This window comes from Micropterus salmoides, unplaced genomic scaffold, assembly GCF_014851395.1.
Source record: "Micropterus salmoides isolate LMB-PRFRI ecotype aquatic unplaced genomic scaffold, ASM1485139v1 Ms_hic_scaffold_8, whole genome shotgun sequence".
In the NCBI taxonomy this organism is placed as follows: domain Eukaryota; kingdom Metazoa; phylum Chordata; class Actinopteri; order Centrarchiformes; family Centrarchidae; genus Micropterus; species Micropterus salmoides.
The window spans coordinates 31,164,574-31,182,369 of record NW_024044570.1 but is presented as its reverse complement, the minus strand read 5'-3'; the positions used below and the strand labels follow the sequence as shown (position 1 = coordinate 31,182,369).

The 17,796-nt window shown below is 40.1% G+C and overlaps 1 protein-coding gene across 2 annotated transcripts in view; it reads right to left on the bottom strand.

The window, feature by feature from the left end:
- necab2 (N-terminal EF-hand calcium binding protein 2) overlaps positions 1-17,796 on the bottom strand; it is a 126,274-nt gene that overhangs the window by 27,536 nt on the left and 80,942 nt on the right. The window contains exons 8-9 of one of the 2 annotated variants that reach the window (XM_038706950.1): positions 15,113-15,192; positions 7,274-7,330 (exon numbers count right to left, since the gene is read on the bottom strand). In XM_038706950.1, coding sequence (XP_038562878.1) covers positions 7,274-7,330; positions 15,113-15,192 — 137 coding nt within the window. The remainder of the gene's footprint in view (positions 1-7,273; positions 7,331-15,112; positions 15,193-17,796) is intronic. The other variant, XM_038706951.1, reaches the window with a different exon arrangement.

The window sequence follows — 17,796 nt, the reverse complement described above, 5'->3', positions numbered from 1 at the left end:
TTTAGTCAGAGCCAGGTTATCCTGGTTTAGCATATAGACTGGATGCAAAGAGAAACAGCTAGTCTGGTTGTGTTCAAAAGTAACAAAATTTCACAATATGTGAATATGTGCAGGATGATTTCATGGACAGGAAATTGGATTTTGTAACATGTTTGGGTTTTAGAGGTGCTGGTAGGAGGTTTTTGTAACTGTTAGACAGAGCCAGGCTAGCTGTTTCCCAATTTTCTGGCTTTGTGCGAGAAAAGCTAACCAGCTGCTAGCTGTACATACAGACATAAGGGTGGTATCGATCTTTTTAATTAACTCAGCAAGAACGTGAAATTTATTATTACTTGTTTGCATGTGGCATTTGATTTTGTACCTATAAAACGACAAAATTTGTAGCCTTTGTACATTCATCTTCCAACTCTGCCTTCCCCAAATACTACAGAACTAGAAAGAATCAGCAAATAATCATTCTTATATTATAATTTTACATTACAGAATAACCTCCGCTGAATGAAATGTATAGTTTGAGTAACAACACACCATTATGTGCAGTTGACCTGAGGTGGGACCTATTTCACACTACGTCTCCTTCTCGTCTGAGTCAGCACTGGTGGTGTTTGGGAAATGGTTAATTCAAAGAGCACGTCCATCTGAGAGAAAGCTGCTGTTGAGTGCGTGACCCGTTCACATGGTAATATCCATATTTATAACCTCTTGATTTATTTTTCATAAGGTCTTCACAGCGTCCTGAATGTCCCTCTGCGAACTTCACTTTCTCCTCTCACCACCTGACTGTCTGTTCCATTCATCACATCTTATTGGAGCATTCATTATATATTTGACCATACATTATATATTTAAGCCTTAGTCATAAATCACACAGTATGAGTTTGCTTTCTCAACTGACATCTTTTCTTCCCTGATCCCACTCATTTCTTTTTTTGTGTATCTCAGCCCCCCCGACTTATTTTTTTACTTATTTTTTAACAAAACATCCTTTGTTTTCCCACACATTTCCTTTCACTAATCGGTTATTGTTTTTTAATTGGTCTGTTCTGCTAATGAATTTGGAAAGTAGTTACAGTATCATCTTTGTCTGCTTGGTTGTTGGCAAGATATCTTGAAGTGTAACAGAATATTTGGCTGAAATGTGAAGCTCACCCAAAGGATTAGTTCCTGGTATAAACATGAGTCCAAATCTTTGCAGCCATAGCAATGTTGGTTTGTTGTTTATACTTTCCTGGTGGTAGTCATAGTGGATGAATCCCAATAATTTTGGTGATTGCCAGACATTTCATCTCACGATACCAGCACATTGGCTGTAAGAGTTTTCACTTCTACAGTGACATATGTGTCATCTATCATCTGGATGGATTTGGTTCAGAAATTCATGTTCCCCCCAGGATGAGTGGTTACTTAATTGTAACTTTGGTGTACTTGGGTTTAGTGCTAATTGGCAAATGTTAGCATGCTAACACACTTACGAAATATGAACACATAAAACAACCTGCATTGTTATCAAGTTAACATGCCGACGTTTGCATTTACCTCAAACACAGCTATAAGCAGGTGCGATTTGCGTGCTTGGAAACTTTTTCCTCTCATTACAAATTTCAGAACTTTAACTTCTTCACTGCATTTGCAAACATATTTTAATTGGCAACCTTTTTTCTTATTTACGTTATCATGTAGCAAAACATGCAAGAATTGAATCCCTCTTCCACTGATAATAGAGGTGTAACGGATCTTGAACTTTGAGAGGGGTAAACATTTTGTCCGCACTGGGGAAATATTGTACACAAATCTGTCAAAATCTGTGTTAGTGAGCACTTCTCCTTTGCCAAGATAATCCATCCACCTCACAGGTGTGGCATATCAAGATGCTGCTCAGACAGCATGGGTACTGCACAGGTGTGCCCTAGGCTGGCCACAATAAAAGGTCACTCAAAATTTTGCAGTTCCAAGGAGAAGTACTCACTAACACAGATGAACATGGTGAAATTAAGTATTGTGAAGAGGAGCATGACCTCGTTACAAGAAAACCCTATTTAGAAGCAGGAGAGGGGGGTTACGGAGGAACAGAAGGCTCGGGGGGGGGGGGGGGGGGGGGTTCTACACTTGGTTGTAGGATTGATGAAGTAGGAGGAGGATGAGATGAAGGGGTGAGGAGAGGAGGTGAAAGTGGATGGTAGAAGATTTAATGGAAATTTCCATTGCGTTTCATTTTTTAGTAGCCTACAGCTACAATAACTTAATTTGAGTTTTCCAATAAAAGACCAGATTTATTAACCCTTTCACTTTGTTTCAGAAGCATACTGTGCCTACAGATCTGTGATTTATTTCTCAAACAGACACAGCAGCCTGGAGGCGCAGTTTGTGAGTGATCAGTGAAGTGTGCCTCTTTTTAAGGGATGATGCAGAGAACAGAAATAAGATACATCTGGCTGCTTATGCATTTCACTGGATTTATGAAGGTGCCTGCAATTCTACTAGGGTCAGTTTCTGTGAAAATATCTTTCGCCTCTAGAGAGCAGATGCAGATTTGCGCAGGGAGAGAGCAACTTATTTGAAAGGAAAAGAAAGAAGTAGAAGATAATAAATGAGCACAACAACCAAGTATTCTATAACAGCAAACAATGAGCAAAGAGGGAGCTGCGGCTTTGCGCTTATTAATCCTGAAGCAGACAGTGCACGCTGGTGATTCCACTCTTTCAGTTTCATTGCTATTGTGGTTGCTATTTCATAAACAAACGTCTGGCTTAATGTGATTTCATCTCTCTCATTCTCATTTATTCTTTTAAAATTGTATAAATAACGGACAGCCAAATCATTTTTGGAGTTAAATGGTGACTTTAGTATTAATGGACATTTCTGCTTTGGGACATTTTTGCCTTTATTGGATTGTTCATAATGTAGAGGCAGACAGGAAATGAGGGCAGAGAGAGCGGGGATGAACAAGCAACAAAGGTCCGGGTATGTGTTTTTTTGCCATAAGCTGCTAGTTTACTCCATCAGAAATGAAGGTTGAAAAATTTTATAAATCTCCACCCATTACCATTTCTGTAACTTTCTTAAAAAGTGAAGATCCAGCAATCACATCCACTTCAAGTCATGATTGGCCAGCTATGCGGGGGTGAGAGAGGAGCCAGGATTTGAATTGAAGCTCTCTTTTTTCATTTGTTACACAATTATTTGTGGTACTGTTCATGTGAACAACTAAGTGCAAGGACAGCCTTACGTTTAAAGTCCACCAAATCCGCCTGCGCTGTGTTATGGCTAGGCCGCGGTTGCTGGAGCAAATCGCGGCCATTCTAGTCTATGCTTGTGAGCATATGTGTATGCTTGTGAGTCTACCAGACGCATCAAGCAGAAAAGTGCAGATCAAACCAGGCAGGAAGTCAGACACAGATTGGCATAGAGAATCCAGTCAATTTTCAAAATAAAACACCCTGTGGCAACTCCCGATCGTAAAACAACAAAGAAAACGGTTAAAATGGACACAAAAAGAAGCCATTTAACTATGTAGCTTACTTAATCATAGTAGAAGCACAAAATGCAAACACTGATTACCAAGTCAACAAAATCTAAACATGTCAGCAAAATCAGGCAGGCAAAACACTCTGATTCTGAAATGCTCCTTGTGGGAAATGCAGCCTGAAGTTGACGGAACGAAACAGGGTCACAGAGAGCTGTGATGAAGGTAGTAGAAGTACAACAAGGACAAAACAATAACAGGTCAATAACATGGAGCAGGCTGAACGCTCCGCTGCTGAAACGCTTCTGAGACGCTTCAAGTGGACTTCCAGTGACGCTGGGCTATGGACGAATCAAAACCGTGGCGCAGCCATAACGCGCTGTAATCTGAGTCAGTGGATTTGCAGTGTTATGTAAATATCTCCACCCAGTTTGTTGGCTGGCTTTTTACTCCAACTTTAAGTGTGGCTGTTCGGAAGAGCTTTTAACACTTTTGCCTTCCAATGAGGTCGGACACTGTGTTTCAACAAACTTGTTCAAAAATTCTTGTGTGTCTACAGTGCATACATTTTTAAAGCTTTGAAACTACAATGTTTCCAAAATATAAGTGCTGTGAATTCATGCGTGGGTTTTCACATCTCAAACAATTTGGGCTAATTGTTTTGTGTATATGTTAAACTATCGACTTCTGAGGAAGTGAGATGAAGCTTCTGCTACATTACCATGGGAACTGAAGCAGAGTATTTTCCCAGTCTGTGTGAATGTAAAAAATTTGATTACCTCAAAGGCAAAAATTCCCTACTTACTGTTTTTGTAAAGCACTGCCAAACAACAAATGAACCCTGGAAAGAAAGATGATTTGCTGAAAGAAACCTCTTTAATTGCCTCACAGTGTTTTAGGGGGATGTTTTTCTTTACGCCTGTGCCCGGAGAAACTAAGGTTTTCTTGTTTAAAGTTCATTTTTACTAGTTACTCAACTTAATTTTCTTGTTTCTTATTTTTGCCTGTTTATAATTGAAAAACTGTGTTGCTTCGAGATACATTTAAAGGCAAATCACAACTTGAAACTTCTCCCTCTCAGTGAATGTGAGCAGTCTCTAGTAATAACCTTTCTGTGTCTGTGCCCATTACAACTGGACACTTTGGTCAGGGCTCTCACTGCTTGACAGCAGTTAATGGGAAGCCATAAGTGGCCAGACTGCTGTGGGTAAAAGTGCAATAGGTGATTATTACATCGGCCTCCTGCAGACAGAAGAAGATCTGGTTTTTAACCCCCCTGTGGCACAGATCTGGGTCCAGATGTATTTCACTGATAGAGTGATTATTTTGCCACATTATCAGCATGACTCAAGTGATGGCAATGTTCAGGTTCCAGACTAAAATATCTCAATGATTATTGCATGGATTCCCATGAATTTAGCTTGCTTATGTTAGCATTTGGTCAAGTACAGCTTCACAGATTCATTTCAGAATTTTTTACAATGGAGGCATCATTTCACAGTATTTCATTGTTTCCAATTTTTTTCCTTTATATCCTTTATTGTAAATCAGTTTTGATAGCGGTGCTGCAAACTAAATTATTAAGTATCTTTCCAATGTTCAGATCACAGGCGCATGTGATGGATTAATGATATGTGCACTATGAACAGCCACCGCTGAGAGTTATGCTCCATTGTAATGATGGCTGCTTTGGCATTAGAGAACTTTGATGTGGAACAATCAGTAAAATTGCACTCTTTCCATTGACAGGTCTAATGAGTGGTGATTAAGTGTGAGTCTTGAAACATTTATGGCTAAGCGTGGGAGTGGAAGTTAGCTCCACAATACCTGAGACTTACAAAAGCAAACCATGCATACACAGCTTTAGGTAACACTTCATTTAAAGGGGTGTGCATTAGACATGTTTATGACTGGTGTCATTCGGTCACTTATGTCAGTTTTTAATGCAAAATTTACTCTGTTTGAGATGTCTCTGTTACGACGACTGTCATTTACACCATAATTTTACATCCATCCATCGCCAACCGCTTATCCTGCGTACAGGGTCGCGGGGCACCATAATTTTGTCATGAATAATTCTCAACTAAAGTGATGAAGTTTTGACTTGTCATAAAGACGTCATTAAGTTTTATTACACTGTCAAATGCTTTTTATAACAATGTTATGAATAATTTTCTTGACCTCAACTAAAGTGGTACTATTTGGACTCATATAAGGCAGTTTTGACCACAGAGTATAATACTGAGGTGACTTACGGAGTTTCTTGACCAAAGCTTTTCTAGAGTGGCACATGCGCAGTACAGATCAGGCAGGATGTGGCAACATGTGGAATGTGGACAGAGTACACAAAGTTTTAGTGGTGAATCCATGCATCTATAAACAGACTTTTATACATTTGGCTGGAGTTGTAGTGATTGCTCATTGTGACGCCCTGTGGGGTCATGTGTGGGTGTGGCCTATCTCTCTCTCTTCCTTGTAGGGGAAGAGCTGATTGCAGTAACTCTGGGCACCTGCGCTAATTGCCCTGTAGAGTATTTAATCCTTTATTCTCATTCTTAGGGGCAGAGGTCGCTGCTGGGCTGGGGACGGACGGACCTCTCTGCTAACTTGCTACCATCTGTTTCCCTCCACAGGTTCCACCTTTGCCTTGGTTTCTGGACATGCTGTTTTAGTTGATAGTTATTATTTCTCGCACATTACAACACCCTCAGACACATTTTCCATGCATCCATCATCCTGACCTCACTGAAACCACTGATGTTCATAGCCCATACTTACTTGCTTACTTTGGCACCAGCCTTAATTTGGTTAATTTTGGTTTAAATAAACATATTTTGTTAAGCTTCTACCATGGTGTTTCTCCCTTTTGTTGTAGCCTTTTGAGCCAGGTCATAACACTCATGTATAAAGAAACCATATGGAGTACATATATCCAGGATCTATTCGTCACTTCTGGTGTGAATTTGCTGTAACTTTAGACTCGCTTCAGTAACCCAGCAGCCTGTTTCATAAGCAAGAATCAATCTAGTGAACTACACTATTTAAACCACTCTCCAGCATATATAACTTAGCTATTTTTAGTGCAGGTGCTTTGTCATCTAATGTATGTTCTCTGAGATGCAAACTGCTCATGACTTTTTGCTGGCATTCAGACCTGTAAGATAGCTTTTGACTATATTTATTGCACTCATGCACTTTTATCTCCACTCTCACTGCAGGCATACATGTGCTCTATGTGATAGCAGTCTTGGGTGAAATTATAACTCAAAACTGTGCCAAAGCAATTAGCTTCTGAAAAATTCAGATTTATGATCCAATCCAAACACAGCCTGAGAAGAAGAAGCCCACACCATGCTTGTGGCTTTTCAAATGAATCAGTGATCGTTATCACAAAGAATATCACAACCTTGACTATGCTTTATGTTTGTAAGACTGCTGATATGTTATTTTCTTTGGGTGTTACATATTGTAAAATACTGTGTGAAGCTATTAATTCTTCCAGCGAACACTCAGAGTCTATAAATTATTCAGGTCTAGACAACTAAACAAAACAAGCACATTTCCTGGGAAATAATTCAAAAGATCAGCGCCCATGGGACGGGTCCTGAGACCTTTATTATTTTTAGACGGGGTCATGCTGTCCCATGTTAATTACATCAGAAAGTCATGTCTCAGCCTTGTAACTCTTCTCCGCCTGAGGTACTGTTGTAGTAGTTGTTGGCCTTTGTAAGGCAGTAGTAAGTGATGCTGCACCTGGGGCTGTGTGTTGAAGTGTAATGTACAATAGTTATTCATTTAGTGTCTACTTACTGCGCTGGTAGTGCCATCTGTGTCTGTTAGCCTCTGGTGCAGATCAAACCAGACCGTCTGCAAGGAGAAGCACAACAACAACAACAGCAGCAACATGTCAGTCAACAAGACCAACAGCAGCAACTACTACAACCACAGCTTGAAGCAGACATTAGTCACCCACAACAAGAGGTATTAGTGGACACGTTGAGAGCAGAAACAGGCATGAAAGCAGACATGATGTCTTTTTAAAATGAATAATGAAGATCAGCAGGGAATTTGGGCAGAAAGTTTAAAGAGGAGGTGGATGCATGGCAATAAGAGAAGCACAAAATGAAACAGAATGAATTCTATCAGCATGAAAGACCTAAACATACAAGAACACTGAAAGGCTAAATCTAACTGAACATCATGATGTTCAGTGGTTCTCAAAGTGGGGTCCGGGAACCTCCAGCGGTCCTTGAGGGGGTTTCAGGGGGTCCCCAGCAAAAAAGGGACATCATTTATTTATTTATTTCACTATAATTCCATCCATACAGTAACACAATGACATAACGTGAAAACGTTTGAGAACCACTGAGTTACACAGCTATTGATGGAAGGAAGTAGCTGAAAAAAATAAGCCTATGTGCAAAAAAGGGGATGTCGCTTGTAATAAGACTCAACTGACCTTCGCTAAGCCCATCCCCTTAGATGCTGTTGCTATGCTTATGAAGCTTTCCATTCTCAGATTTAACACTTAAAATTGTTGTAGTAAACAAAAAGAGGCCCCTTATTTCTAGTTGAGGACTTTGGATTTTGTCGACTGAAATGACCACTGTCTCTAGCAGATATTATCAACTCTAGCTGGCAAGTATATGCTATATATAGCAAGTATATATAAGTTTGCACATGATGGATACGTGCATGATCCAATGCTTAATATGTACCAGGCAAAAAATATTTAGACTGTTGCAGTGTAGAGTCAGTCCTAGCGGTGCTGTACAGTAATGTAACTTTTAGATGGTTTGATTTTGACAGTGAAACAACTGCAACAGTGTTCATCGTCCTAACAGGTATTTGTACCCTGTAACATTTAGCTCATGATGCCCATTGCCTTAGTTTTGAAATAATGCCGTTAGTATACTACTGCATGCCATTTTTTTTCTGTATGCCTCACTCTGCTTCTAAGTCGCTAGTACTTTTAGACTAGTTGCCTTTGATGGTTGGGTTGATTAGGTTTAGCCAAGATGAATGTCAGGCTAAGCCAATCAGAGGTAGAGAAGGGCGGGTCATGCCTTCGCCGTCCTAGGAGGAAAAAAAATCGCTGTACTGTAGGTTAGCCAGACATGATAATGTTTACACCTTTATGTTGAAGTAAACTATGTAATCAATTTCTTACACTTTTGCATTTTCATTTTTAGGTTTTAGAAAGGCTAAAAAAAAAGACACCACCCACCAAAATGAATTTTGCTCTTGCTTCAGGGAGGGGTTTAGCAAACGGTCAATTATTCACATTCAAAACTTAAGCGAAGGGGACACAAATTCACTCTTCAGACATTAGTAAAACCAGGCGGGCTAATGGTACGGTGTGTTTATGTGTGTCTGTGTGTGATGATGACAATAATTGGATTTTAGTTTTCTCCTTTTCTCTCAAAGCTTGTGTCAGAGTTGTATAAACTTGTTCTAATAAATCACAGTAAGCGCTGCGGGTTTCTGTTACCAAGGTGACTGATTGAGTGAGAGTGAGTATCACTGTTGCTGCTGTGAATGAATAGTGTCTGCATCGCTTGCAGGGTAACTGAGATTTTAACCAAACGCAGCAGGGAAAGTCAAGGCAGTGGGGTCTTGCACAGTGGGCAGGTGAGACACACACACACACACACACACACACACACACACACACACACACAACTACACCTACACACACACGTACTGTAAAGCTACCGGAAACATACTGAGTTCTGGGATGAATGATTTGAGCTTAATGCGTCTCAGTCTGGGCATAGCTGGACTGAAATGGAAGGTGCTGTGTGTTGTTGGTTGTTGCACATAAAAGACTTGAGAGGGGAAGACTCACTGTCTGCAGGTCTACAGTTTCGCAGTTTACCCAGCAGCCTTTGGGTAAAGGCAAAGTCAATGACCAGTGTAACAAAATAATTACTCACATTTACACATTTGACTAAATGCTTGCAGTGTAGCCAGCTGTCATTAAGGAAAGCAGCACTGCAGCTCTAGCAGGCGGAGGTGGACAAACACAGTGCAGTTAAGTAAAGATTGCCATTGGGGTGGCAGTGGAACAGTGGATAAGACACAGGCCTTTGATATTGGTTCGATTCCCACTGCGATACATGCACCAATGTGTCCATGTGCAAGACACTTAACCCCTGGTTGCTCCAGAGGTGTGCGACCTCTGACATATATAGCAATTGTAAAGTCACTTTGAGTTTCAAGATCTACTAAACACAGGATTGTGTGGTTAAAGTTCAACAGGCAGCATTACATTATTCTGATGAAAAAAGAGCTGCATCACAGTCAGTATTCAACCTCAGCATCACCTACACCAGAAGTGCAGCTACAATCAAAGGCTATCATCCTGAGACTGACTTTTCCAGGGGAGAAACACATTTTCTTGTCAGCGGCACACAGAGCAATAAATAATGGTATTTTGTAACCAAAAGAAGAAAAAAACTCCCAGGGGAGAGTAGATTCAGTAGAGAATCTGAAAGTGAGGCAGAGCAACAGAGGCAACATGAACTTGCCAATGGGAGGAGGTTTTGCAGGTAACAGGATTTCCAGTGTGGTATCACAGAGCATTGGTGCCAACACAAGGCACTATTTTCATCTCGCCAGGCACCACATCACTCAGTGTGTAGCTGGCTTATTATTCATTCGGTAAACAACTCATGATTCACTCTGACGCAGTGTGATAATATCATTTCCTTTTCCAGACCCCTGCACAGTCTTAATACTGAGATCCATGCAGGTAATACCGGGCCAAACAGAGACTAAGAGACAAAGCCACATTCAATACTCCTCCTCAAGGCCATGTTTTGGTCTGATATGATTACTGCAGTATGGTCTTCTGAAAATGTAACCCAGCAGAAGAGGTCTATTCACTAGCTTTTATTTGCTCTGATCGCTCTGAAAACACACTTTCCAACATTAAGGGTTGGTGACCTATTTTTTTTTTTCTATGTACAGTGTTTTTCTGTTATTCTCTGCTGTCACTGGAAGGTTAACTTTTAAGGTAATTTCTTCTTTTCACAAAGAAAATCTTTCACCAATGTGGAAAGTCATATGAAAATGCTGCAACCTTGCACATAAAAGTAGGACAGAACTGTGTTGAAATAAGCTACTTTAAGTTATTTTACTTTATTTCCTTCTTGGATGGATTTTATATTTGGAAAGAGAAAGTATCTTCATTTAGGACCAAAATGCTCAATGAAGTCATTCTGGTGTTGCCAGTGCTTTGAATCTAAACTCAAGACATGTAGGATTTATTTTCTTCTGTGTCATTTCACAAAATGTCAAGCTATTCCTTTAAAGGTAGGACTGGATTAAAAAAAACCCTCAGCTGACTGATCCAAATTTGACTTACATACCTACATTCACTCTGAAGGAAACACTACTGAGTGATTGGACTTATTAATGTGTAATATTACAGTTTTTCTCAATTGCTTAAACACTATAACCAGGCTTTTCACATTTCATAACTCCATTTTTCAAAAAGCAGACCCATTTCCCCATACTCTACACACAAATCCCTTCATTTATCATTGCCTACACCATGTGGCCATTTAGAAAACTACCCAGGTTGAAACACAAAGAGTCATAACTGATAACACACCAATCAGAAGCTTCAATAGATAGATAAAAGGGCCAGAGTCAGTTCATTCAGTTTTGGAACAACAGATCTAGAGAAATGTGAAGGAAGAGGTCGAGGACACCAGAGAGGAAGAGGAAGAGCAGTAGGGAGAGGAAGAGGAGGAGGTGGAGGAGGAGGACGAGAATCTCTGGCCTGTTCCAGACCAAACGCTGGGGCAGAATAATTTGTTGTTTGGTGTGTTGTACTGTACAGTACACTAAGGAATTAAAATGTACAAATGTTTACATTTGTTATTCCTTTTGTTGTGTTTATCATGTGAAAATGTTTCTGAGGGGGAGAACCACATGCAACATTACTAATAACCAGTTTTTTTAGTATTGTTTTGAATTTATCTCACCAGTGTGTAAGACTGTGTGGTAGTGTGTGTGTTTCTGAGGGCAAAGTTTGGAGAAGATTGAATGGTTTTGAGTGGAGAGAATTTAACCTGAAAATAGGATGTTTGGGGAATTGGGTGAGAAGTTGTGGATTTGTGTTTAGAGTTTGGAGAAAGAAATGTGTTTTCGCAATTGAGAAAAACTGTGGGATTTGGGAAAGGTTTTTGTCCAAAGCAACTTAACATGTTTTTTCTCCAGTAACACACACAGGAGCAATATGAGGTTCAGTGTCTTTCTCAGGTGCAAAATGACAATGGACAGAATGTTGTCCATTAACCATACAATTAATGGACAAGGTGCTCACCTGAGTAACATTTTCCATTTTCCTACTGTAAATATTCATACATTTTCAATTTTCTTTGTCCACAGGTTCTGGCTGGAGTATCCTTGTGTATGATCTGATTATATGATGAAATGAAAAGCTAGTCTAATCAGATGTATCTTTGTTTCAAAAATGCTTTACAATGTATTCATCAAAATTATTTCTTTGTTTTTTGTGAGTATATCATGAAATTTCATTGCATTATTGGGACTCATTTATTTAAATTGTTAACTTGTTTACCCCATTTTTTCTGCCTTATTACCCAATTACAAAACTACTGTAATTAATACTTACAGTACAATTTATTGAGTAGTTACCCCACTAACTGCCTGACCTCTTGTCTTCTTACCTTATAATTGCATATTTGTCCCAGTGTAGATATCCAGCATGAATCTTATTGATACTAAAAAAGCATTGTAATTGCACGTGTGTGGGCTGTAATCTAAAGCTTGATTTAACCTATTATTTTACTCTTAGTCATTTTCACTTTATTGGTTTGTTACTGGGACAATGTTGGGAGCTGACATGACTATAAAGAAACTGTTTTGGAAGTGAAGAAAGAATGGATAAATTAAAGCAATGTCACTGTCATTTCTTTTCCCTTTGTGCAATTTTCAAGCTTCAATTCAATTCTGCCTACTTTTAGAAAGAAACACACTAACACTAAATGTGAAAAATCCTTCCTAAGGAGTTCCCGTCTTCATTTCTGTCTAAACAGGTAAATATCACACTCCACTGTGTTTAGTCACCCGTGAGAAGATGTGCCTTTGTGCCACAGTCACTGTAAACACGCCTCTGAGCAGAGTAATGGGCTCTCAGGAGGGTTTCAGGGTCACAGGTGATTATTGAATGATTCTTTAGTGGAAGGTGTTTCAGTCATTTCTTCTTAAATGGAGGTCACTTATATCAGCAAAACAATTCTACTTAAACTTGGGCAATTTGCTAGAAGTATGTTAAATTAGCATCTAGCGTGAAGGGCTAAAGGTCGTTTCCAAACACAGATCTTCTTTTATGCTTCTTCTCATTTTCGATTTTCTTTATGTAATTCCCTCTTCTCTCTCTCTTCCCACAACCCCCCCCCCCCCCCCCCCCCCCCGGCAGTTCATTGGGTTTAGTTATTCTTACATACAGTGGCCCGCTTTTCCAAAGACAGCTGAGTCTGCTGGGGCTCCATTAGCCTTAACATGTTCAGTAGTGGACGAGACGCATCCAATGCAGACGAACAGAGAGACAAAGAGGACTGAGGAAGAGGGGAGGAAATGAGGAATTATAGATGTAAAGATGCAGGAAGGGAGGAAGGAGGACAAAGAGGCGTCTGGGACTAGAGAGAGCAGCTACAACACAGAGGAAGTGTGGAAAAAAATGCATTGCGATAGTTTGGACAACAGGCCTTTTAATTGCCTCCTCCATCTCTTTCTTCATCCACTCCCTTTCTCCATCACAGCGTTAATTAACTCCTTATCCAACCACCTCCTTCTCCTCCTCATCAACCCCCTGCGTCTTCCTTTGTCTCCATTTTTCCTTTCTCTTGTCCTCCTGTCCTCTGCAGACCTTTATTATGCTGGCATTGAACAATTGTCCAAACTTACAATTCCTCCACATACTGACAACTTGGTGAAAGATTTGAGTGTGACGACAAGATCACTGGCTTGTGCTGTTTGTAGATGATAGAGGAGGTCTAGTGGTCTAAATGATGAGTAGAGCTAAAAATAAAAGGAGCAACCAACAGTGCAACAGAGTTTACGGTCCATCTGTTTCTCTTGGTTGAAGTGTGGTTGAACTCAGTTATTTATCATCACTATGTAATTCTTTCTCTGCAGAACATTTAACCCTTTTACACAAAATGCATTTAGTCCATGTTCAGTTATATTCTTTAATTTATATTTCTTAAAGACTACATCAATTTATATATATTTGATGTACGTTAATGATGTTTCCTCCTCTGTGTACCAGCAGTTGCATGTGACAGGCCTCTATCAAAATACTCACATATAAAGTGTAACAAGCCAAAAAGGTTAACAACAACGGATATTTAAAAATGGCTCTGTAATTTACTAAAACATCTGGCAAATGTAGTTTTTAACAAATGTTATTAAAATAGGAGGAAATTGTGCATTTGTTGATTATTTTCACCAGGGGACTATTACACAGTTGATTCGCTTTTGAGTTTTTACAGCAGCATGACAGCATATGTGTCATTGACTCAAAATAAACCACATGTGTTCATGGTAATGAATACCCGTCACATCGAATGAAACAATCACGATCGCGCTAAGCGGTCACATGACGCTTGATATCAACTCAGTAAGTCAACCCATGGCTTCCCAATCCAGCCATGAGCGTGTTCACATAAAAAGGCGGTGTTAGCAGCAGATGACCAATCACAAACATGGACAAGTCTACTGGCAGTAGAGCGGAGATTGTAAGAATGAGGTGCAAACTACAATATTAGACAAATATGAACAAGTTAAAAACCAGATCCAGCCTAAAAACAACACAGCTGCAGCTGCCTAATGCAGAAAAGACAGCTGGCAAAAAATGACAGACTGTGTGAATGTGTAAGTTAACAAGCTTTTAGTATCACAAGTAGATAATGAACCTACAGATGTCTTCCATTAAAGTAGTGTGTTGCTTAGATGTATTCTTATGACGTGTAAGACAATTTTAGCACTGAGCACTAAATAAATTTATATTAAACTTAACTTGAATCCAAAAATATATGCTCATAATATTTAGTCTATTATAATAGAAAAGTGAAACCATTTCTTTCAATGGCAACACCAGGATGTTTGAAATGCACTTGGGAGCAAAAAAAAAAAAGACTATAGAAATATATTTCAAAGCGGTGATTAGGCTTACTGTCATATCTTAAAAGTACAAGGCTTTAGTGTCTAATATAATGATATATATAGATAGATAATATAGATAGATAATATAATGTTGTGGGAAAACAAAAGCAGCCTATAAAACAGTCTGTGGGATCTTCTACGCACGGTGATGTCATTTGCTCCAGAGCAGGTTAGCGGCTGACCATAAGTTACCAAGGCAACATACCCGGTACAGAAGTGAACCACCGTCATAGGACTGAAAATTCAGAGTTTACCTCGTTGAAGGCAAATCCTGCATCATAGAACAGGGCCCTGGGCTTTCATTAAGTTTGGGGTTAGGCATGTAGTTGTTATGTTTAGGATAAATCTCCAGGGAATTACTGTTAGTCAATGTAATATCTTTCTAAATTACCAAAACAAGTTTCTTTGTGTGTGTATGTGTGCACCCGTATTTAAAGTATACCTTACCTTATTCTCCAGTCGTCCGATTAGTTCAGCCAGGCGATTGATCTGAGCCTCCAGGCCTTCTTTCCTCACCTCTACCGCACCTGTAACACACACAAATGCACACAGTATAAATACACTGAATGAATGAGTAGGAATACACATTAACTTGCATTTATTTGTTTCTGGTTTGAGACTAGATCTGATGCAGCTGGAATACATTTATTTAAAATATATTTATATAAAATATGTTATTATACATATTGAATTACACTGGAACTGGATATCATGCATTTCTCTGTACATCTTCAATATTTGAGACATGTTGAGACATTGACACATGTCAGTCGCATTATTGGACCACATGATACTGCACTTTGCTCTTTCCTTCTCATCATATTTCCATTGTTTCATCATTAATATTTAATGTAAAGTGGGAGTTCCAAAGAGGCTGATAAATAGGCAATTATATCTGTTTATTGGAAGGAATCTCGTCTGTTCAAAGATAGTAAAAAAAATAGACAGACGGGAAGCCAGCTCCTTTGAGATGCTCTGTTTAATTGGCTCTTATTATGGTGTGATTTTTGAATACCCAGCTATACTGGGCTCTAAGTACTTAGCTTTGGTCTTGGCAGAATATTTCTACTTTTTAGAATGAAGCACCTCCAATGGGTTAGAAGTGCTAATTTGCACTGAAACTTTTTAATAACTCTGTATCAATAGATAACTGAACACAGCATATAATTAATTATAAGCAGAAGTAGAGTGATTTCTGTAAAAAAAAATTAAAAATCAGCTCTTGTTGTGAAGAAGATGTTGCTGACCCCTTGCATCTTACTCCTCTGTATGAGCATGGGGGCGACCCAATACAAAATTCATGGCCTTGGCTTCATGCTTTACTGCTGAACAGGCGTCAGTGGCAGTAACATGCCAAGAAATGTAGCAATGCAATCCAAAAAGGCATGGAAGAAGAAGACTACTAGCAAGCAAACATGGATGCAAACAATAAACAACTGGCTTTTCAAATGTTTTCATGGTGTTGTCAAGATGTTGCTAGAGCTCAAGAATACACAGTGTGTTTTGGTGATTGCAGTGTCCTGGTATTAAAATGCTGAATGAATGGAGAGGCCCTAAGTAGTGCTGATGGAAGTTTACTTGGATTGTTTGCTTGGATTGTCCGGAGATCATTAAGACGACGCTACAGGACCAGCTGGTGGTACTACCAGCGGTGTCTCCCCACCCGGATCTCCGTTTCCCTGTCTCCTGCGTGTTTGTACACCTCTCACCCTCAAACAGTGCCAGAGCAAGCGCCCTCCGTTGTCTATTTTTTTTTGAAGCAGATGTTTTTAGCAGGTCGGCACAGTGGTTAGCACTGTCGCCTCACAGCAAGAAGGTTGTTGGTTCAAACTCCCGGCCTTTCTGTGTGGAGTTTGCATGTTCTCCCCATGTCCGCGTGGGTTCTCTCCGGGTGCTCCGGCTTCCTCCCACCATCCAAAGACATGCAGGCTAGGTTAATTGGTGTCTCTAAAATTGTCCTTAGGTGTGAATGTGAGTGTTAGTGGTTGTTTGTCTATGTGTGGCCCTGCGATGGACTGGCGACCTGTCCAGGGTGTACCCCACCTTTTGCCCAATGTCAGCTGGGATTGGCTCCAGTCCCTCCGCGACCCTGTACGCAGGATAAGCGGTTGTCGATGGATGGATGGATGTTTTTAGCAACAAAAGACACAGACCTGTGAGTTGTGATCAAGTTTCTGCTAACATGACAGTTATTACTTAGCGGCAAACCAAAGATTACAGATCTTTGATAAGACTGACAGGACAGCTGATTTGGTGGTTGCCTAGCAACATGAAAAAAACACAGCGCACTGCTCTTTTCCAAATTCAACCAAAAAAGCCATTGCTGTGCACCTCGCATTTTCGAACCTGCAAAGCCCTTTCTCTCTGATCGGGGCCTAAAGGTTCAGTGTGTAAGTTTTAGTGGCATCTAGTGGTGCTAGACTACTACTACTACTATTACTACTACTTCTTCCTTCTTCCTTCTTGTTCGTATGTATTCAGCGTAGTGACTTCCATGTGCTCCATGCCGGGACCCGCTGTGTATGTAGTTAGAATAAATATTGCATACTGGACCTTGACCTGACTCCCATAGTGAAGGGTGTAATGCAGACCACAATTCCTTTTGCTCCTCGCTGTCTTTGTTGATGACGGTTGCTTATTAGTGAGTGTTGGTATGACTAAAAAAAGCTGTGAAAGAGGCCTAACACTAATGAACACTGAGAAAACATGTTGTTTCCCTCTCATTCACCTCACTTTTCACCTTCTTGCGCCCTATGATTCTCTCTCCTCCCTGGGGTTCCTTCCTCTTCTCCTCCCTTTGCCCCCCGCCGTCCTCTACTCTCTCCTGAGCTGCTGTCCTCTTTTCATCCCGATGGCCCCCTCACAGCTAATTGGAGAGCTGGCTGCCCACACTTCATTAAAAGCTTTAACAGCCAGTCAATTAGGAGCTACCTCCCTTTGCCCTAAACACACACTCACTAAACCATAGTCTGTAACCATGGAGACAGTTAGAGATAAAAGCCCACTGGTCATTTCGATGTACTTAGAAAATAAGTGTCCTGGTCAATTATAGAAGTGTGTGAGGAATTACAGCCTTCGAATCTAGCAGCAGGGTGAGGGGAGGGAGGTCTCTATTGACTTTCTCCTCAATT